Source organism: Terrapene carolina, unplaced genomic scaffold (assembly GCF_002925995.2).
Source record: "Terrapene carolina triunguis isolate 2854851 unplaced genomic scaffold, T_m_triunguis-2.0 Scaffold68, whole genome shotgun sequence".
NCBI lineage: Eukaryota > Metazoa > Chordata > Testudines > Emydidae > Terrapene > Terrapene triunguis.
In genome coordinates this window covers 58,909,838-58,932,531 of record NW_020664419.1, presented here as the reverse complement: position 1 = coordinate 58,932,531, position 22,694 = coordinate 58,909,838, and the positions used below count along the sequence as shown (strand labels likewise).

General features: G+C 42.8%; 1 protein-coding gene across 2 annotated transcripts in view; it reads right to left on the bottom strand.

Annotated features, from left to right (window-relative positions):
• The window catches only part of NUP107 (nucleoporin 107), a 41,881-nt gene extending 26,239 nt beyond the window's left edge, over positions 1–15,642 (bottom strand). Inside the window, exons 1-8 of one of the 2 annotated variants that reach the window (XM_026648789.2) lie at positions 15,305–15,642; positions 11,568–11,653; positions 9,746–9,835; positions 9,203–9,318; positions 6,586–6,721; positions 5,815–5,918; positions 883–1,010; positions 526–574 (exon numbers count right to left, since the gene is read on the bottom strand). In XM_026648789.2, coding sequence (XP_026504574.1) covers positions 526–574; positions 883–1,010; positions 5,815–5,918; positions 6,586–6,721; positions 9,203–9,318; positions 9,746–9,835; positions 11,568–11,653; positions 15,305–15,312 — 717 coding nt within the window. In that variant the 5' untranslated portion in view covers positions 15,313–15,642. Of the gene's footprint in view, positions 1–525; positions 575–882; positions 1,011–5,814; positions 5,919–6,585; positions 6,722–9,142; positions 9,319–9,745; positions 9,836–11,567; positions 11,654–15,304 lie in introns of those variants that run through there. The other variant, XM_026648791.1, reaches the window with a different exon arrangement.
• Positions 15,643–22,694: the final 7,052 nt, after the last annotated feature.

Here is a 22,694-nt window from a genome sequence, read left to right as displayed (position 1 = left end):
AAGATATGAAAGTATATCTGTTCTATACCATAAAATAAAATGACGTCTAAACATGAGATTGCAGAATCAGTCCATAGGTGACATGTTACAAGTTAGATAATGGTAGCAGTTACTGGTATACTTTGGATCCCAGTCAGGTTATTCAAGTATTTATTTTAGATTTCTACAAAAATAAAAGTGGGCACTAACTCAAGGTTCTAAGTGCCCTTGCTGTAAGTTACAAAATGAAAAACTGATCAGTCAGCACAACACAATATTCCCCCTTTGCCAGACAGATCTAACTCCCATTAAACCCTCACCAAAAGTAGGAGAAAGAGGCTCTTGCTAAAACCTGGAGGATTTTTTTTTATTTATCTCATCTTAGACAATGAAAATCGAATCAGTTTAATTTTTGTTTACATTCAGTTTTACTATCAAGTTCTGAGTGGTGCAATATTTGGGTTGCAAACAATGAAGACAAATGTATTTAGATTTAAAAGTTGTCCCTTAAAAAAATAAAAGGGCTCTCTATAGCATGAAGCTTACCGCAATTTCAAACATTGTTTCATCTTCCAGGGCAGACTGTATTCTATCTCTAGAGACAAAAGTACAAAATTTTATTCATGGTTATGAAAAAAGTTAAGGTTATGTGTCTCCCACTGTAAGTCTTCCCTACAAATACAAATGAAATAAGAAGCCACTCACTGATCGATCTAGCATTCATGTTTAATACCTAGGCAATGACAAGTTAATTGTGACTCTTATGAATATTTATGCAATGTGTTTACGCTAAGCAAAGCTGCTTCACTATTTTTCCATGCAGAATACAAATCTGGTAGTCTGTACATCCAAGTGACTAACTCATTGCAAAAGTAAAACCAACATACTTTCCAAAAAACTTACCTGTAAAGTGAGGACAGTAGTCTCCAGGTTACCATCTCTTGCTTGAGAAGCCACAGAACACTGGCAGTCTTTGAAAACTTCTGCTGTCCAGGAGTTGCTCGGTAAACTATTTTCCCCAGTATATTCACCTGATGTCAATAATGATAAACAGTATGTTATCCATTTTCTATTGTGTTTCAAGCCATTAAAATAATTTTTGCATTACCCTGAGTACTCTCTGTTAGCTAAGATAGATCTTAAAACAAGCAAGCACCTTTCATTTCATTAGTTGGGAGCAGAAACACTGAGGCTATGGTTACACTACAGAGCTTTGCAGCTGCGCTGCTGTAGCACTACTAGTACAGATGCTCTAAGCCGACAGGAGAGAGCTCTCCTGCCGGGAGCAGCGGTAGCTATAATCGGCAGGAGAAGCTCTCCCACCGACACAGCGCTGTCCACACTGGCTATTAGGTCAGTGTAACTTATATCGCTCGGGGTGGTTTATTTACACCCCTGAGAAACGTAACTTAGGTCGGTATAAGATGTAGTGTACACATGGCCTAAGCCTACCCCAAACTGCCTGAACAATTGCAAATTGTCAGTTCTAAGCATCATGACTCATTAACTGAAGGGAAACGTATTAAGTCCTTGTTACGAGCTGCATGAAACACTTATGGGGCCACACATAAAACAAGACCTAAAAAAAAGCAAGGAAGCCAAGTGCTAACCTGTGAGCACAGTGTGACCCTGGGAAAAGCTAAAGAGAACTTTTGGGTCTCATGTTGCAGGGCTCTACTGGGAATGCAGCGGTGAAAACAGCAGCATGTCGGGCCACCACTCCCAGGAGTTAGTGCCCCATTCTGTTAGCAACTCCAGCATGGCTGTACTGCCCCCAGCTCTGCCCACTGGCAGCTGTCCCTGGTCATGCTAGGGGACATGGGAGCAGCTCGTACGCCCCTGGACAGGAGACGCAGGCTGCTGCGTGGAAGGGACTCGTGTCCGGGGCCTACGAGCCGCTCGCACACACTAGCACGACCAGGGACAGATGCTGGTGAGCCTGGTGCCCACCCCAGTGGGTGGGGCTGGGGCAGTGGCAGTACAGCAACGCCAGAGGAGCTGCCGGTGCAGGCTCCTGGGAGCAGCGTCCTGACATGCTGCTGCTTTCGCCGCTGCAGTTCCTGGTAGAGCCCTGCGGGTTCACGGATACCGATTTATATCCGTAGATACGAACTTTGTATCTACGCAGGGCTCTACCAGTTTCCAAAAAGAAATTGTGAGCTGGTCTTCCTGTTGAACCAAGATGGAGCAATTGAGGGCGATGCTTGAATAAAGATGGATAAAGGAATTTAAAACAAGACCTGGAGGCTTCACAAAAAGAAATAAAGCAGCATCTGGAGAATTCTCAGAAAGGGCTGAAGGTTGACTTGCAGGTGAAGATCAAATCTCTGTTGGGGCAAGAACTTCAAAGTGTCCAGACAGGTTGTGAAGCCCAGCTGCAAAGCTCTCCGGCTGGAATGGCAAGACAGATCATAGAGGTGACCAGCAACTTGACTGCCACAGATCAGAAGTCTTTCCATGAAATCATGGAGACCAGGTAAGCTTTAGCCCACTTGGAAAATTCAGCTCCAGAAGGAAAACAAAGCGTCACAGATGACCGTGGAAGGCAGCTGTCTGGATGAGGAATTGAGCCAGCCAAAGGACTTGGGTAAAACTGGATATTCACAACACTTTCCTACCACATTTGTAAATCAGAGGCCCAGAGAGGAGAGGTCCAGCTGTCCCAGCTCCAGTGGTGCAAAAACTCACTACCTTTGAGAGAATGACTCCATGTGAGGCTTATGTGGTTCACTTCAACATTGTTTATCAAAGTAATAGCTGGGAAGAGGGAAAGAAAGGAGAATTACTAGCAGCCAACTTGAGTGCTCAAGCTCTGATTGTGCAGAACTTAATCCCAGAAAACAGTTATCCAGAACTGATACAAGCCCTTGACATGCAGTTTGGAGTTAGCCATCAAGCTGAGCTGGCCAGGGCACAGATAAGAGCTAGGACAGGGAAAGAAGAAACCCCACCTGACCTAGAAGAGGACCAGCAGAAACTTGTGTTCTTGGCATACCAAGATACCAATGAGGCCTCCCAGGACAAGTTGGTGATGGACCAGTTGATAGATGCTCAGCTGGACTTGGACTTGCAGATCAAGTGAAATTTGCCACAAAACTTGAATCTTTCCCTGCAGCAGTGCATGATAAGAGGAAACAACCACTAGCGAGGAAGATAGAAGCGGATTGCCACGTGTCCTGTAATCATAGCTTTGTGAAAGAGGGGATTCTAATCTGGTTCATGATCTTAGTGAATGACTAGAAACAGTGATAAATTTGGTTTGTAAAAGAAGGGAAACTGGCAATGACACAAAAATTAAAGGAAACAGTTCAGTTAAATGCTGGTAATGTTTTAAAACTGGACACACAAAAAAAGGTTTGCTGTAAATTTAACACAGGGCAAGACAGACTGTTGTAAGTGTCTAGTGAAAGCCTCTCATTGTTCAGGAAATAGGAGTACACCAAGCTAATGGGGATAAAGTTTCATGGAGGAGCAAGGATCAGCCCCATAGTTTTTGGTCAGATATGGGCAGTTACACAAACAATAACTGGAGTCTGGCTAGCGTGCGTAATAGGATCCGTAAATCAAGCACAGCGGTGACTGATGCTGGCTCAAACAAAGTTATTAAACCAGACTTTTTAAAAGGCTAGGGAATCGGGGATCCAATACTGAACCACCTAACCAGTCTTAATGGAGACAGTGATGGGGGCAAGGGCATCCATCCAAAAATTGGACTTTGGAACTCGAGCAAGGAGTCTGGGTGGCAGAAACAGTGGATGAGCTTGGATTTCATTAGGGTTAGTAACGGCAATGAATCATAGAATATCAGGGTTGGAAGGGAGCTCAGGAGGTCATCTAGTCCAACCGCCTGCTCAAAGCAGGACTAATCCCCAGACAGATTTTTACCCCAGTTCCCTAAATGGCCCCCCTCAAGGACTGAACTCACAACCCTGGGTTTAGCAGGCCAATGCTCAAACCACTGAGCTATCCCTCCGGTGTAATCAATGCCAGGAAAGGTGTCTTACAAATTTCCTTTCACGATATGGCCCAAGTCAGACAAACGGCTTGTAGGCAATTGTTTTGCAGTGACTGAATTGTCCTGCCTCTAGAGGTAGAAATAATTTTAACAGCTGTATCAGTGGTTCCCAAAACTGTGGGCGACGACCCCATCAGCAAGTGAGGAGGAGAGGGAGTGGAGTTGGGTGAAACCTGGTTACAGGTGGAGTTAAAACCTCATTCAAACTGATGTGTTAATGCACCCTTCACTGAAGATAGATCTAAGAAACACTTATGGGGGCATACCTAAAATAAGACCTAATAGAATTAGCCCAGAAACTAGCACCAGGTTGATAGCGGGGGCATTCCACTGGGTGTTGTGAACAGGTGTGTGGGGGTGTATGAGAGAACACAAAGCGAGAACAGACAAGAACAGAGGCACAAAGGCAAAAAAAGCAAGGAAGCCAAGCACTAGCCATGAGCACTGTGACACAGGGAAACGCAACCTAGATGGAGCTACTATAAGGTGGATACATAACTGGTTGGAAAACCATTCCCAGAGTAGTTATGAGCGATTCACAGTCAAGCTGGAAGGGCATATTGAATGGAATCCCACAGGGATCGGTGCTGTGTCCGGTAGTGTTCAATATTTTCATCAATTATTTAGATAATGGCCTAGAGTGTACACTTATAAAGTACACTTGAAGTTTGAGGATGATACCAAGCCAGGAAGGGTTACAAATACTCTGGAGAATAAGATTAAAATTCAAAATGATCTGGACAAACTGGAGAAATAGTCTGAAGTAAATAGGATGAAATTCAATAAGGACAAATTCAATAAGTACTCCACTTATGAAGGAATAATCAGTTGTACACATGCAAAATGGGAAATGACTGCCTAGGAAGGAGTACTGCAGAAAAGGATCTGGAGGTCACAGTGGATCACAAGCTAAATGAGAGTCAACAGCGTAACACTTGCAAAAAAAAGCAAACATTCTGGGATGTATCAGCAGGAATGTTGTAAGCAAGACACAAGAACTAATTATTTTGTTCTACTCCACAGTGGATTAGGCCTCAACTGGAGTACTGTGTCCAGTTCTGGGCACCACATTTCAGGGAAGATGTGGACAAATTGGAGAAAGTCCAGAGAAGAGCAACAAAAATGATTAAAGGTCCAGAAAACATGACTTATGATGAAAGATTGAAATAACTGGGTTTGTTTAGTCTAGAGAAGACTCAAGGGGGACATGTTAACAGTTTTCAAGTACATAAATGGTTGTTAACAAGGAGCAGGGAGAAAAATTGTTCTCGTTAACCCCGGGGATAGGACAAGAAGCAATGGGCTTAAATTGCAGCAAGGGAAATTTAGGCTGGATATTAGGAAAAAAACTTCCCGTCAGGGTGGTTAGGCACCGAAATAAATTGCCTAGAGAGGTTGTGGAATTTCCATCATCGGAGGTTTTTAAAAGCAGGTTAGACAAGCACCTGTCAAGTATGGTCTAGATAATACCTGAGTGGATTAGAAGACCTCTTGAGGACCCTTCCAGTCCTAGGAGTCTATGACTACTCTATAACCCTGGGAAAAGCTACAGAGCGCTTTTGGGTCTGGTGTTGGCTAAAAAGGCCTGGGGCTGTAAGCTAAGAAACTGCTCCTTTTGTTTTTGGTTCTCGTGTTCAGAGGAGCAGGACTTTGTACATTACTTGTAAATAAATAAAATGCCCAACTCCTTCCAACTGTAACATCCAACGGGCCCCAAAATTTGACTAGCAGTTCTGGTCGGAAAGGAGAAACGTCCCTAGTTTCAGCAACACAACCTCTTACGAAAGGAAATACAACTTGAAATTTTTACAACAATTTACCTGGTTATTACAAGTATTCTCATACTCTTCTACAAGTTCAAAAACGGTAGTTGAAGTGTGCTTCAAAAACGAATGCAGAAAATCTGAGTACATACTCATAGTAGCTAGAACACATTAAAGAAGAGTCATGATAGCATGCCATACTTTGTGAAAAACTGAAAACACAAAGAAATTCTCCTGACAGAGAAAATTTATATTCAACATTTTCAAGGACTACACAAAGCTCTATTTTTCAATAAAATTTCATTTGCAGCTCTTCTTTGGTGCAGTCATGATGAAAATAAAATGCAGACACTTACATGAACTATGTACACCCTGCAGAATGTCATGCAAATTTACCACCGCAACTAAGAAAGTGAATTACATAAGGACACAGCAATTATACCACATCTTTTGCTACAGACCTGGTCATATGAGAAAGCTTTAAAGATATACCAAAAGTGCCTAGCTCCATAAGATGCAGCTGTTTTACACCTTAAATCTCTAGAACTGACAGACTATTTGTGACTCCATATCGTAAAGAACTCTTTTCTCTCAATAATGATTAACAAGTTTCCTGAAGGCAACTTCAGTCACAAGAAAGTTCACAAAGTATCGTCTCCAGCCAGCAAGTAGAAGGAATGGGGGGGGGGGGGGAAAAGGGGAAGGGGGGGAAGAGTCAGGCAAGAATATTCTGGAAAAACATTACAATAAGGAAGTGGAACATACATCTAAGAATTGCACAAGATAATAGTTTCATTATTTTGTTGTGAAAGCTCAAAGTCATCTCACCAGCTTCTCCGGGATCATCCTCACGCAACAGAACAGCACTCATGGTGACATCCTCTGTCACATTGGACAAGTCTAGGTTTGTGTACATTCCTGTATGCGGAGGTGTGAGTGCAGCTGTCCAATTGCTGTCATCCAACTAAAAACATAACACAGAACAACACAGGGAAAAATAAAAGCAATTTTAGACTGTCAGGAACTTTCAAGCTTCTTCATTCTATGATTATTTCTTATGGATACAAGCAAAGTAGCTCTAGAAATTAAAAATGACTCAGCTTTTAGATAGGACAGATTTGCCTTTTTAAAAAGGTACAAGTCTGGATGTACATGATTTTCTAATCTAATGGGAAGGATGCAAAATTTCACTCTCAAAATACATATCCTCCTCTCTCCCTAAGCCGTATTATGTCAAACCCTAACTTGGGCTGAAGTTTTAAGTTGTCCAAAGTGGGTGAAAAGCAACAGAATAATTTTAACCTACAAGCAAGTTAAGAGAGCTGCTGGGGAAAAAAAAGGTCACAGAACAGAGCCAAAAAGTGACATAAAACAGTTTGAATTAAAACTGTTCATTAGGAGTTTTCAAGGCTTCAGGTGAGGTTATAAGATTAAAGGTATGTTTAAGAAAAAAAAAAAAAAAAAAAAAAAAGAGAAAGTGTACAAACTGGGGTGCCAATTAATCACAATTAATTCACGCAATTAACTCAAAAAAATTATTCACGATTAAAAAATGAATCATGATTAATTGCAATTTTAATCACACTTAAATAAAATACCAATTGAAATTTATTAAATATTTTTGGATGTTTTTCTACATTTTCAAATCTATTGATTTCAGTTACAACACAGAATACAAAGTGTAGATTGCTCACTTTATATTATTTTTATTACAAGTATTTTAATATTATTTTGCAGCGCTGGCTACAACAGTGCCATGCGAACGCCTATTCTGACTTTCAGGTGACACTGTAAACAAGAAGCGGGCAGCATTATCTCCTGAAAATGTAAACAAACTTGTTTGTTTGAGCGATTGCCTGAACAAGAAGTAGGCTCTAAAGTTTTACATTGCATTCAAAAACAAAACAGTTATTTTTTTGTACATAATGCTACATTTGTAAGTTCAACTTTCATGATAAAGAGATTGCACTACAGTACTTGTATTAGATGAATTGAAAAATACTATTTCTTTTGTTTTTTACAGTGCAAATATTTGTAATAAAAATAAAGCGAGCACTGTACATTTTGTATTCTGTGTTGTAATTGAAATCAATATATTTGAAAATGTAGAAAACATCCAAAAATATTTAAATGAATGGTATTCTATTATTGTTTAACAGAGCAATTAACCACGATTAATTTTTTTTAAATCGCTTGACAGCCCCAGTACAAACATGGACTAAGGAAAATACTTAAGTTTGATGGGACATGGCGATCATTCCTTTTGGTTATTTCTGGGGGAACCTGTGGTAACTTACCCAGATGAGCACAGCAGCAAGCTGGCTGAGAGTGACAGAGACTGGAGCTATCACCACAATGACAAGCATCCTAATAATCATCACCATGGTTACCATCACCAACACTACATGCCAGGTCCCAGTGATTTGTCATTAGGTCTTTTCCCTGACCCTGAGGGATATTCTCACTGAACCAATGAGGACAGGGAATCAGACATCATCATCTTCATGGCAGTATGTTAAGCACCTCCTGAAATGTGAACATAGGTCCTTGCTATTCTCCAACCTGTTTTTCAAATTCCATTCCCACATTATTCCTCCTGCTTCTCTTCTATCTTGGCCTTTTTACCTTCTAGCCAAATGCAGAGGGAGGGATGAGACCTACTAGTTATAAGTTTGAAGGACAGCCTAAATAATTTAGAAGACTGTTGTCTCATTTTTAAGAGACTTTGGCAAGTGGGAACTTATGCTTCAGTCACTTTCAGTTGGGCATACTGAAAGTTTTCCCAGGCTGACCTTATATAATCAGTTTAATTCACTGACTACAGTCGATCCCTCTGTTCCTTTAATAGTTTAGTTGTAAATATGAAACATGTTTTGATAAGAGACGTTTATGTATCCAAAACATTTAGGGTTGTTTTGTTTAAAAAAAAAAAAAAAACTTTATATGTTGTTGTGTGTTTAATTAAATTCTAGTTATCCTAATGCAGCTTGATACAAATCATGAGCAAAAAGATATTAATAAATAAGAAAATTACCATTTTCTAATATTCAAAATGTACAATTAATAGGAATCTGAAAATATTAAGCAATAAAATTGCTTAATAAATGTATACAGTATATAGGTATTTTGCTCCTAGGTAGCAGAAAGATGTCCCAACTCCAATGTAAAGGCTGTATTTAGTTATAAAGCAACCAGTTTTAATGGTTATATTAACCATTTTGAGAAGGCACCTTTCTTTAGAAAATAAGTGTAATACAAACGGAAAAGTTGATTAAAATTGAGGATTTAAATTGAGGTTTTCCATTTGGTGATTTAAATAGCTTTGGTTAAAAGCAAACCACCCTGCTTATTTCAAAACGTATGTGAACACAGTAAGCACTTCTACCTTGTCATAAGGTTCGTATGAGCGAAGAAGGGAGAACAACATGCCCTATAATCTTCATACCATAGACAGATGGCCAAAGAATCCAGGAGTATGCGTAAATTGAGGCGATTTCCCTCCTGTTCCCAGGATGGTAGACATATCTAGCTGCTTTGTGAAACCTCGTGTTTGTGGAGTAACTGAAAAGCAAAACAATATTTTTCTAAAAAGAAAGTTTAAGGATATGGAGCTCTGTTGCCAAAAAAAAAAATAAAAATCAGTAACTGAGATTGTAAATGTACTTATGAAGTCCTACATTCAGTTAACTAAGGAAAGAGCTGAACTGTTTCTCTCTCAAAGTTTGGGTAACATTATCTTTACTATTATTATTTGGGCTTTGTCAGCATGCCTGCTGCTACACAGAAAGAAACACTGTCTCAGCATTAACGAACTTTAAGACAATTACAGAATAAAGTCTTTGAGGTAAAATAGAATAGTGAGAAAAAAATATAGAAAAAAACAAAACATTTAGTGTTTGTGTAATCACAAACTACAATTTACTATACATGGAAGTGGAGAAGGAAAGGGGGAGGGGGAAGGGCAAACAAAAAAAAACAAACAACTTACAGGACTGGCGAAGCAATGACCCTGGAGTTCGGGGAACTATCTGGCCTCTTGATATTCCATTACCAAGACTGTCATCCAGTGATGCAAGAACTGGTGGACACGTTAAGAAAGAATGCCGTAAACTCCATCTCAGGTCCATTACAAAACTATTGTGAGTGATTTATAATATAAATAAGCCATCTCTGCTAATAGCACCTTTAGAAATCCTTAAGATACCATAAGGAATGTATATCTAGTCCACTAAATTTAACAAGGCTAAGAGATATTTCAAGCTTATCTAACAGGGACTATTTACCACAGACTTAATAGCTAGGAGGACTAAGGTTAAACCTACTAACCTTAGGTAGATACTGAAGATGAGTGTGCGGATAGAGGGAGACTCACAGTGAGGGGTCTAGGAGAAACCCTCTGGGAAGTATTCCAGATGCACAGGTGCTGGGATCGAGGAGGGTATTATATCTGCTTAATCTGAAGTTCCACCCCTCACAGAAAGAAAAGAAAAAAAAAAAAAAAAAGCTTTCTACATCTGCTCTCTAGCCACATAAGCCTGCTAGTTGCTTTGGAGAGGCTGGGGGAGAAGAATTCTCTTCTCCTCTACCTTTTCCTCAATTTGTTTTGTGGTTCCTCCTACTCAATACATAACTCCCATGTGTGATTGCTTCTAGATTTGCCAAGCAGCATGAAACTCACATGATTCCTGTCAATTTCCCTACCAGTTTCCCTGCTGTTCTTCAGAATTCTGAAAAGGACCAGCATCTTGTTAGTTTTATTCTGTAGTTGCTTAGGAAAGCTACCAGCAACAGCAGACATGCTGGACTCCTTTGCTCTCAGTTTCAGAAAAATATTACTGCATTAATTCACACAGAAAATTGTTCTCTCAACCATAAAAACTATTTTTGAAAGCAAACCATTAAATTCTGCAGAAATTGATAACTTATGCCCATATACACTCTTACATAAGCTTCCCACCAGTCCTGGATAAATTAATTATTCAATCCTTGATCTAAGTATATTATGAAAATAACCTAGATCCTAGAACATATTTTGAAGTTTAAAACAAACATAACAGAGGAGCTAGGGGAACCCTACAAGACAAAACACAAATTATTGCAAAACTGTCCTCTGATAAAAATACAACTGTCTCTCAGTTTAGTCCTAAAGAATCACTTGGAAAAGTTCTGCTAAACAGGCAAGGTGGTATAGTATGCTGCTAAATACACAATAATATTCATTTTCCAAATCAAACTAACCTGGATTTTCTAGTTTCACTAAGAGTTATTAAAGGGAGACTTAACTGAGAATCAAGTCAAATTAAAAATAAAACAAAATATGGAGTCAAAATGTTCCAGGAGCTTCACACATCCCAAGCCACCCAACCAATCTTTGTGCTTGTAAAATCACATTTTTATATTTTTAAAAATATCCCCCCTTTTCCTCTATGAAAACCTCATGCGAACATAGGAAAAACTGAAGGACTACATAGGGGAAACAGTGAAACACAAATTGCTGTTGAGTGCACAAGCAAATTAACTGAAAGAGTAAAAAAGTTTTCCCTAAACTCTTTCAGTTATAGACAGAAGTTACTTTTAAAACAGTAGATATAAAGATCTCAATAATTAGATTAACGTATACTTCAATGTAACTTGTGACTTCAAATGTGTATGAAATTAAAGGATTACGTTTTACAGTACTCTTCACCTGACAAGAATTCAATTTTTGGAAAGTCTTCATTTACTATGAAAAGTTAACTGCTGCATTCAGCAATCACAATTTTTATCTCCTTTAAAACAGGCAGAAAAAAACCTTGACAGAAAAAGGATACTAGAAACTCTTTTTTTAGAGCTCTGTTTCCGAGCAGGCCTGGTCACATCTACATCTTGTGGGGATGACATCTCTCCAAATTCATTCCTACAAAATAGGAATATAGTTGCTATAAGTAAACACATTCAGATTACATTTCCCAAAAGGATGAGAAGTGTAACCAGTAACTTTATAGCACTAACTCAAAAGTCCAATTAAAAAGAAAAACTAGTATCAAAAAAAGAAAAACTTAAAACTGGAACTCCAAATACTGATATCTATCCAGCAATAGCCTTTATTTAAAAAATTCTTGTGGAGCACTTGATTCTCATAATGCTGTTGAGGCTGCAGTGTTTAAGCCAGGGTGGTCAAACTTACTGACCTTCCGAGCCACATATGACAATCTTCAGAAGTCTGAAAGCCAAGGCACACCTGCTGGGGGTCAGGGCTTCAGCCCCATGGAAGGCGCCTGCTGGGGCCCGCGGTGGGGTGGTGGAGCTTGGGGCTTCTGCCATGTGGCGATGGAGGTCTCAGGGATTGAGCTCTGGGAGGTGCCTGCTGGGGCTCTGGAAGGCGCACCCCACAGGGCTGAACCTTAAGACCCCTCCTTCCCCGCTGAGCAGAAGCCAGAGGAGATGTGGGGGGGGGCCACATGGGGGTCACATGCTCCCTCAGATTTTTGCAAGAGTTTGCGGGCCCTGCTCAGTCACATGGTGCCGCTGCTGTGCCCCCTCCCTGAACAGCAGCTGCTGGAGCTGGCAAGCTGGGAGCTGTGGCCATGGGGAGAGGCAGCAGCAAACAGCTGGAAGCTACAGGGAGAGACACTGCTTTTGCTGCTGCCTCCCTGTGGAGCTAAAGCATCAGCCCCACCCTGCAGCTCCCAGCAATTTGCTACTCCCTCTCTATGCAGAGCTAACACCTGGGAGCTGCAGGGAGGGGCCAATGAGGATAAGAGGTGGGCATGGGGGGGGGGGAGAGGAGAGAAGAGAGGGACATGACTGGAGCTGTAGCAGGGGCTGAACCTTTAAATTGTGCCCCTCCACTTCAGAGGCAGATTAAGCTTTTGTGGGGACCTGGGCCAGAGCAAGTGGGGGCCCTTCCCCACCCCTTCCACCTGCAGTCCCCCCGCCTCTCCCCCCAGCGCTCCTGCCAGGGAAATGGGTTCAGGGCATGGGGGCTTGCCCCACCCAGCACTCCTGCTGGGGAACAGGGGAAGCCCCTGTGTCCCAACAGAAGCACCAGGGAGGTGGACAGAACAGGGCAAGCTCCCCTGGGCCCTGACCCCGTTCCCCAGCAGGAGCACCGCGCAGGTGGGCGGAGTGGGTCGGGGTACAGGGGCATCCATTTTTCCAGGGTCCCATGGCACAGGCCCCATGGCTAATCTGCCACTGCCTCACTCTCAGCAGGCACCAGTCATCTCTGGCAAGCACCTAGTCCCACCACCCCACTGTAGGGCAAAAGCCTCAAGCTCCCTTCCACAGTCTGGTAGGCAGAGAATAAGGGGGGTTCCACAAGCCACACTTTAACTGTAAAAAAGCGGCATAGGGCTTGTGAGCCACGGTTTGGCAACCCCTGGTTTAAGCCATTAGTCAGAGTACTTTGAGAAAGTTGTGCCAAAAGCCTTAACATGACACATTTATGCAAAGAATTTTTAAAAATCTATTTCTTATGCAAATGTTCTATATAATATTTAGAGACGCTACAGATGGAATACTACGTGACTTTAATTGTTTTAGACTGTTTCCTCTTCAAATAAATATATAATTTTTCTTAAACTCCACAAGTCAGAAATTGAAACTAAGACCTGGTCTACACTATAAAATTATTTGTGCGGATTATTCACACCACTGTGCAACATAGTTATATCAACCTACTGGCCGGTGTACACAGCACTATATCAGCAGGACAGCTTCTCACACCAACCTCACTACCACCTCTTGCAGCTTCTCACACCAACGTAACTACCACCTCTCACAGAGGTGGAGTTATTAAGCCAAGGGAGAGCAGCAGCCATGTCGCTATAAATTGGTAGTGTAGACCTGTCCTAAACTGCACTGAACCCTCTCTAATACTATTATAGGCAGATGCTAGTCTCTTTCATAGTCAAAATTAGACTGGCTATCCTCAGCAAAACTGAACAAATTTGCCTGAAATTCCAAATCTTACTGATCTTACAGTATGGCAGTTTTTTTCTGGGTCAGTTTAAGCAAATCAGATGTGTTCAAGAACTAGGAAGTTTAAAATAAAAAAAATAGTGACGTGATCTCACTTCGTGTATGTTTTCCTAGATATTTTGGTTCAGCATACTTCCAAGAAGTTGACCAGTGTTTTGGGGAGAGGGAATGATTTAGCTTCCACTTTCAGTAGAAATCTTGTGCAGTGCTTAACTCTACCTAGGCTCCAAAACATCTCATGTCCATGGGGTTCCTAATCTATGTGAAAAACTGCCAAGGCTACAGAGCCCCAGAAGTCAATTTACATGCACTGGGTAGCATGGAGCTTCACTTAGATTAATAGATTTTAAGGCCAGAACAGACTACCATCTAGTCTGAGGTCTTGTATAACATAGGCCCAAGAACCTCATCCAGTAACTTCTATTTGAACTATGTATATATTTTAGAAAAATATCCAGTTTTGATGTAAAGACTTCAAGAGATAGAGAATCCAGCATGTCCATGGATACGTTGTTCTATTCATTAGTTATCTTATTTCTAGTTGAAGCTAGACAAACTCAGATTTCCAACCACTGGATCTCATTGTACCTTTTTCTGACAGATTAAAGACCCATCTAGCATCAGATTATTCTTCCCTATATAGATATCTGTAGGCCATGGTCAAGTCACCTCTTTACCTTCTCCTAGATAAACTAGATTTAACTTCTTTAGCATCTCACTGTAAGGCAGATTCTCCAGGCCTCAAATTATTCTAGTAGCTCCTTTCAGAGTCCCTGATTTGCACAATACAGACCTGCATTCTTGGTCCTAAATGTATGACATTGCATTTTGCTGTATTAAAACATATAACAAGATCTAATGGCTTGAAGTTGAAACTAGACAAATTCAGACTACAAATATCCCCATTGTTAAAAATGTGTGCAGTAACTGAGCATTGGAACAATTTACCAAGGGTTATGGTGGAATCTACACTGGAAGATTTAAAAACCAAGACTGGATATTCTCCCAAAAAGATATGCTTTAGTTCAACCTGAGCAACTGGACTTGAGGCAGCAAGATTTATTTTGGAGAAGTCCCATGGCCCGGCCCAGGTTACGCAGGAGGTCAGACCAGAGAGCACAACAGCCCTTTCTGGCTTTATAATCTGTTCACATGACACCCCCCCACCCCCCGGGGTCTATATAACCGATCTGTCCCCCACCGCGATTTACTGCTCCCCCCGTGTCTGCCACCACTCCCGAGAGCCTCTCTGCGCAGTCTGCGCTGTGGGGGGCGGGTCTCTGAAGAGGCTCCGAGAGCCGGTTCCCGCAGCGTTTCCATGGGCAGACCCCCCCCCCGCCCGCTCCCCAGACGCAGAGGGCTCCGAAGGCGGCCCTGGGCCAGCAGTGAGAGCGGAGGGCCGCGCTCGCCGGCTCTCAGGGGCTGTAACGCCTCAGGGGAGGCGGGAGAAGCGAGCGCCAGGGCGCGGAGCCACCGTGACAGCGGGGGGGGTGAGGGGAGGAGACTGGGGGCCCCGGTTGGGGCCTTGGCTCTCTACGGGCCGGGCCCTCCCTTGCCCCGGGCCCCGCTCGGCTGCCGCGCTCACCTCTGCATGGCCCGGGCCCGGCCGCCGCTTCACGCCGGAGTCTCCAGCCCGCCCGGCCGCTTTCCGGAAGCGCCTGGGTCCTTTGAACCGGAAGTTGAACGAGACCGGATTTGCCGGGGAAGGAGCGCTCCTACATTGCGCACGCGCGTAGCAGCGGCCCTGTGCTGTGCGTTCGCGTTTGAGTTAAAGCGAGGAGGGCGGCGCGAGCGCCCAGGCCTTGCGCGCTCACCCCGAGGCGGAGGGGCCTGCCCCTCCCCCTCCATCGCCCGCGCCGCGCTCGGGGGCTGCACACAGACCCTCCCGGGTGCGCGCGGCCAATGCCGGGGCTGGCGCCGCCCAGCGCCGGGCTCTGCAGCGGGATTCCGCCCCTCGGAGCAGCCTGCGCGCCCCCTGCTGCCTGCTGCTCGCCCAGCCCAGCCCAGCCCCTGCCCGGGGGTGTGTTATCCTCCCCGCCCCGCTCGCCCGCGGGAGCACGAGCGTGTGCCCGGCATTTCGCCAATAACAGTGAGGGGCGAGCGCATCAAAGCTGCCCGCTCGCCAGGGCATCCGGCGCCTGCGGAGCGCGACTGACAGCAGTGGCGGCTTCAGGAGCCAAAGGCAGCGGAGGCTCGTTAATTTCAATCAGCTGCTGCTTCCTGGCCCTGCGGGGAGCATGAGCAGAGGTGCTGGATTTGTGCAGAGGACAGCAGGGCGTTACCCTTGTAATACACAGGTGGAAGGTTGTTTCCAACACTAAAGGCATGGAATAATACAGTCTATTAAAAATAAAAAAATCAGAAAATTATCACTTACCAGCCTATGCTAGGGAAAGCCTCTTACTCATCACCCACAAATGGGAGTTAGCAGTCTTTGCCCTCGATTACTTTACGGGAGATTAATGCTGCTTCAAGGAAAATACTCCACTGCTGAACAGAAATTAATTGGTAATTCTGGCTGACAGGTTCTGCCCATAGCTAGGACAAATAAGTGGAAAAATCATGAACTAGTGTTGGAATTATGATGTATACTTAGTGACTTACTATGACACTAATTTAACCATAAATTCCTTTATTAAATCCAGAGGCCAAATGGTATTTATACAATTGCGCTAAACATGCCTAAATAATAAGCAATTTACTACATCCAAACAGTAACAAAACAGTTATAAGCATTTGATCAAGATACTTAGAAATGGGCTAAACCCAGGGATGCTTAGACACATATTGGTCAGCTCCAACTTGGTCAGGCAGGTATCCACAATGAACCCTTTAAGAGTTTACTTTTTTATGCCCTTTAACAAACAAGTGATGTCACTGCGAATTATCGACACAAGTGGAAAAAAAAATTGAGACAGTTCACCCTTAATTCCAGTTATCAATTTTGTCCGGATTAAAACCTCCTTTCTCCTCAAGGCCATTCCTCCCTATCTTTCCCCCTCCTTCCTGCTGACCAACAGTTTTTCCATTGCACCTGGGTTCACATAGGCGCTAATTTTTGAGGCAAGAATCAAAGGGGTAGCCATGTTAGTCTGGATCTGTAAAAGCAGCAAAGAGTCCTGTGGCACCTTATAGACTAAGACGTATAGGAGCATGAGCTTTCGTGGGTGAATATCCACTTCTTCTTCTTGGAGGCAACACTGATAAGTGGGGTGGAAAGGGCCACGTTGGTTCTTTCTAAGATACTCTGGCTATGTCAACATTATACGCCTTTTAGTGACACAGCCGTGCCGCTAACAAATGCACAATGTAGCCGCTCTTTGTTGGCGGGAGAGAGGGAGAGCTGACAAAGCACGGTCCACATCTGCACTTTTTGTCTGTAAAACTTTTGTCTTTCAGGGAAGTGGTTTTTTCACATCCCTGAATGATAAAAGTTTTACCGACGAAAGTGCAGTGTAGACAAAGCCTAAGTCTTATTTAAAATCATCTGCAGGCACCCCTATTGGTCAGAGCCCTTCTTAGAAATTTCCCATTATTTCATTAGTTATTTTTTGAACCAGACATTTTCTCTACTTCATTCCTTCTGGCTTATGACTCATTACTTTCAAGGCCTTCCTTTTTCTTGCTAGTCAGGGCCTTTCTTTACAACACACATATTTCCTTACCCAAATTTAAGATAACTCTTAATTCTTTAATTTCATATTTATTCTATAACTAGGTTTCAGACATTTCACTGGAACACACAGCAGATCATTTCTGTCCTCTCATTCCATAAGTGAGGGCTAGGAGAAAGACTTACCAGTCTATATATTTATAGAGGAACTCTATTCATTACAAACCATTTCATGAAAGTTACCAGATATTATATTTTCTCATACCCGTTCAGAATTCAGTGACATCAATCTCCTTCCTAATAGTCTGCTTATAAAAAGACATTAACAGTAGAAAACACCTTGTTTTGTTTATTTTAATTGTCCTAATTATTGATTCCCTTAAAACAATTCCTCATCCTCATTGGAAAACATGATTTATAATAGAATCAAGAAGCTCAATCTTTTTATCTTAAAGAGTAGGTTATGGGGTGACTTAATCACAGTCTATAAGTACCTACATTGGAAACAAATATTTGATAATGGGCTCTTGAATCTAGCAGATCAAGGTATAACAAGATCCAATGTCTGGGAATTGAAGCTAGACAAAATAAGGCATAATTTTCTAACAGAGTAATTAACCATTGGGACAATTTACCCAGGACTGTCCATCACTGGCGATTTATAAAAATTGGATGTTTTTCTAAGAGATGCTCTAGCCCAAAGAGGAATTATTTTGGGATGTTCTATGGCTGTGTTACCCAGGAGGTCAGATGAGATAATCACAGTGGTCCCTTCTGGCTTTACAGTCTATGAATCCAATTTACAGGTAGAGCATGGGCAGTGGTAGTACTCATATCATCTTCTCCCCCCCCACCTCCACCCCGCCCCCAACTGCTCCACCAGTGTATCTCAACACCTCAAGGTAGGTCAACATTCAAGTATTCAGCCTTTGCCTTTTTGATCAGACTGCTAAGGAGGAACAGAAGAGCCAAGTGTCCATTAAGTATTTAACTGAAACCACCCACCCTTTGCACTTGCATTTAATTGGAATGATACCAATAAATAAGCTGAAACTGTTGGCTTTACAAACTGTTTAAAGCAGGTGTGGGGAACCTATGGCCTGGATTCAGCCCGCGGCTTCATTTCATCCAGTGCTGGATGGAGTGGGGGGCAGAGCCTCAGAGAAGGGGCAGGGCAGGGGGCGGGGTTGATATAACAAGTCTTGGAGATCTTCTGGACTACAATCAGAGGGAGTGGGTGAACCCCACAGTACCCTACCAGTGCATGGGGCTGCTCACCCTGAACATCCCCTATTGTGTGCTCCAGGAGGTGAGGGCAGCTTTGCCTCCTGCTTCTCTAGCTTTCTTCAAGCGGGTCCTGTGGGAAAGTGCTCCTCACTCACCCCTGACCCTCTGGAACTCCCTTGCCCTGCAGGCCTCCCCACCTGTCCCCAACAGGTCACCTGAGCCAGCTGCACAATATCCAGACAGTCTGTTTCTGAACTGTGCCCAGGGAACATCTGATGTGCTAATGCATCACCCCATCCACTTCCTTGCCCTCATGTCCTTTCCTGAGATTGAGTGGTGGAACCTGTTGCCTCCCAAGGAGGGTGAGACACCCCAGTAGGCCAGCCTGTACTCCACTCTGGTCCCATGACCCTCTGGGGATATTAGTTGGTGGCTCCTCCACACAGCTGTGAGCACAGGGATGTACCTGGCATGGTTCACCAACTCCCCGGACACATGTCTCTTCTGCAGTGAGCGGGAGACCCTGGCATACATCTATGTAGGGTACATCAGATTGCAGCCCCTCTTCTGGCTCCTCCAAAACTTCATACTGTGGTTTTGATTGCACTTTTCTCTACACCTGCCATCCATGGCCCCACAAAGTCACAGGACCTCTTCATCAACCATCTTCTGGTACTGGCCAAGATGGGCCATCCATCACACCAGGGGGAGGAAGCTGAACAGAGTGATGCTCTGTGATGCTCTGTGACTGTGGGATCTATTTCTGATCCCTTTTACAATCACACCTCCAGGCAGAGTTCCTCTGGGCAGTGTCCACTGACTCCCTAGACACCTTTGAGGAGCAGTGGGTGCTGTTGGGAGTTCTCTGCTCAGAGTCCCACTCTAGATCTCTGATTTTCAACCTTTGACCCCACTCCCACTCCCCCCACCTTTTTTTTCCATTTGTTGTCTCTAGACATAATTTGTTGCCTGGGTTCTGTGGTTCCTCACTCTTAATGGAGGGAAAGGCCTTTAGTTCCAGTGCCCTGCCCAGCCACTACAGGGAAAGTCTAGTTTTGCTATTGTAGCCCAGAACTGGAGCATTCTCAGTTGCTCAGAGATAGTATATGCACAGTTTGGTCACAAAGCTGTGAGAAGATAGAGCCTGCTCCATCTGCTTTGTGGGGACAGCACATGCACACTCTGGCCAGCAGTATGAGTAATGAGAGGCTCATGCATGCTCAGTGAGGATAGAATCTTCACAGATTTTTGTCTGCTAAAGACTCTAATAAGCATCTAAGGCAGATTGCTTAGTCAAACTCTTGGGGTTTATAATGGAGATGGCAAAAGCCACATCCCAGACCCCAAGGCCACCCCCTGTTAAATTTCAAGTTCCTGCTCCAAAGCATGGGGACAGTAATTTTTTTTAAAGAAAAAGTTGTCAAAGATCTTTAATATGGACAAAACCCTTTCCCCTAGCCTAGTTCTCAGAAACTGCTGACCCATTTTGATTGAAATTTTCCAAAAATAAAAACTCAGCCAAAAGCAAAGACCCAGCATGTAACATTTCAGACTAAACAGTTTGGCAAAGTTATAAGCAACTGAAAATGGGGTTTTATAACGGAAAGTGTCAGGCAGTCTTAATTGGCAGCCCTACCAGCTCCAGCTCCACCTATAATTAAACTCAATAGGCCAAAAAAAGCCACAAAATAAACTTCTGCTCTCTCCCTCACCCTTGCACCAAAAGTCCTGTGCCATGAGCCTGCTCCAGTTCAAACCAGGACACACTAAGAGTTCAATATAGCGTGGATAAAATACACAAACAATAGTAGCTAATTTATTTCAGAGATGATACTCACACTTTAATTATTAAAATGTTGCTATTGGAATTGCCCTGTGGGAGCTTCTGGCAACCTTCAAATTGACAATTCCAATAATGTGGCAAGGAGGAGCACACAGATTGGTCTGGAGGTGGAAAGGAGTCTATTAATCCTTACCAGCCAATTCACTGATAGCTAGGCATTAGTAGTTGCTTTAAAGGAGAAACCTGTGCTGTACTGGCTGAATTAAGATGGTCTTTGATGGTAACTAGTTAATGCACAAAAAAGGGAACTGAGCTGATTGTGCTCTGGAAACCTCACTTGCCAACCCAGCTAGTAGTATTGACTATAGCCACTATCCCCACCCCAGATAGATCCTTGGGATAGGAAAGGAAATGACTTATGGCTTCAAGAAAGGCATGGAGGCTGCCCCCCAAAAAGTGGAAGAGGAATAGTTGTAACAGTTAAGACATTAATTCCTCCTCATTTATTTAAAAATACCTTTCATATCACTTTCTGAGACTGATCTTATTGCCAGTAAACATGGGTAACATGGTGTTGGCCTGGCAGACAAGTAGCAATGTATTGCCATGTCATGGGCTTAGGTCCTGGGCCTGGGAAGGTGAGTACTACACATTCCTCCTACAGAGGAGCTTCTTCAAGTAATTGCTTGGCAAATTGTAGAAGGAAACTGCATTCAGCTATTACTAGGGGGAAGACACCTAACAAAGGGCCATTGAGGGAGAGTGGAGGGAGAGAAGGAGTCATTGGATAAAAATGAGAGGAATATCACTACCACCTGAGAGGGTGGGAGAGAAAAAAACCTCATCAGCGTTTGTGGCTGGAATGTTACTGAAGTTTTGTCTGCGGGGAGGGAGGAATTACTACTACTTTTGTAAATGAATTGCAGCATGAAAAGCTGCTGCTTTTAGGTGAACAGCTAGTTCCTCGTGGCAATTGGAGCTGTGTTTTTGTAAAAGAAAATGTTTAAACAGTAAGTAGACTAAAGGCTCAAAGTAAGAATCACTTTTACATATGAATTTCAATTTGAAAAACAAAGCTTGAGGGCAAATACTTCTAGATACCATTTTAAAAACAAAAATCCATATTAATTCTACTACTTAGGTGAAAGAAATACTCTTCCCTCCAATATGACAGCCAACACTATTTAGGAATGTAGATGGTCCTATTTCTATTTTCTTCTTATGCTAAAGGTGTCCCTCAGAGAGGCAACCATTGAGTTTATATTGGGTCCCCAAAGACACACAGAAGTGTCCATGTTTTTAAAGAAGTCTTGGCTAGGAAATGTAAGAAATAATAACAGTATAAAACTACCGGGGAACTGATGCAGGAGTTTTCCCAGCAATTCCCACATTTGACCATCTCTGAACATTTCTATAGAAATGTGGCATTCTTACCTATCTGCTGCTTCTTGTAAAGTTATTTTACTCTTAAGAAACAAACTGTAGCAGGCAAAACTACTTGATTTTTAGCTTAACCTAGAATTGGCACATCTATAGGTATTAAATTGGTTTCTTAACAAAGTTTCCTCTGAAGGTAATACTTATTCTCCAAGGTATAAAAATACTTAGGAAGTGGGGTGTGGGTCTCAGGACAGCCTGCCTTCTATTCAGAGTTCCCCTACTGAGGTGCTATTACCTTGGGCAAGTCACTTATCCTCTCTCAACTTTCTACTCTGTAAAATGAATATGTTTGCCTACTTATGTCACAGGGGTGTCTGAGACTTTATTTGTAAAATGCTTTCAAATCCTGAACTGAAAACTAAATGAAAATTATTACTCTTATCTCGGGTATCTCATATCTTGCAGAAAGGTACCAGATGCTCAGTTGGTTTCATAATAAGATGTTGATAAAATAGGAAGGATGTTTTAATATAATTTACAACTTGTAATAATAGGTAACTTCTTGGGTGGAAAAAGGTATATGCATACCCATACTTTAAATTCCAGCTCCCATAAACTAAATTCTATGTACGTACAGTGCCTACCACAATGGAGTCTATTCTTGTTTGGCCCCCAGGCACTACCATCATAAACATGATAATTGTACATTTTAGACTTAATAGTATTAAAAACTATTCAAGTATCACCATCTGTCAGTTATAAAGAACTAAAAGGCTACTCCTCCAAGCTCTGTAACCCCTAGAAGTAGACCTAGTTGAGCCAAACCCATCTCCATCTGGACAAGATCCTCCAGTACCCTATAGAATTGTAGCAGAGGCACCAGCAGTCACCCAGATGCTTTGTTGGATACTTTCTCCAAGTCGATGCGAGCCCAGCCATGCTCAATGTTTCCTTCCAGCTTCTTTACCACCA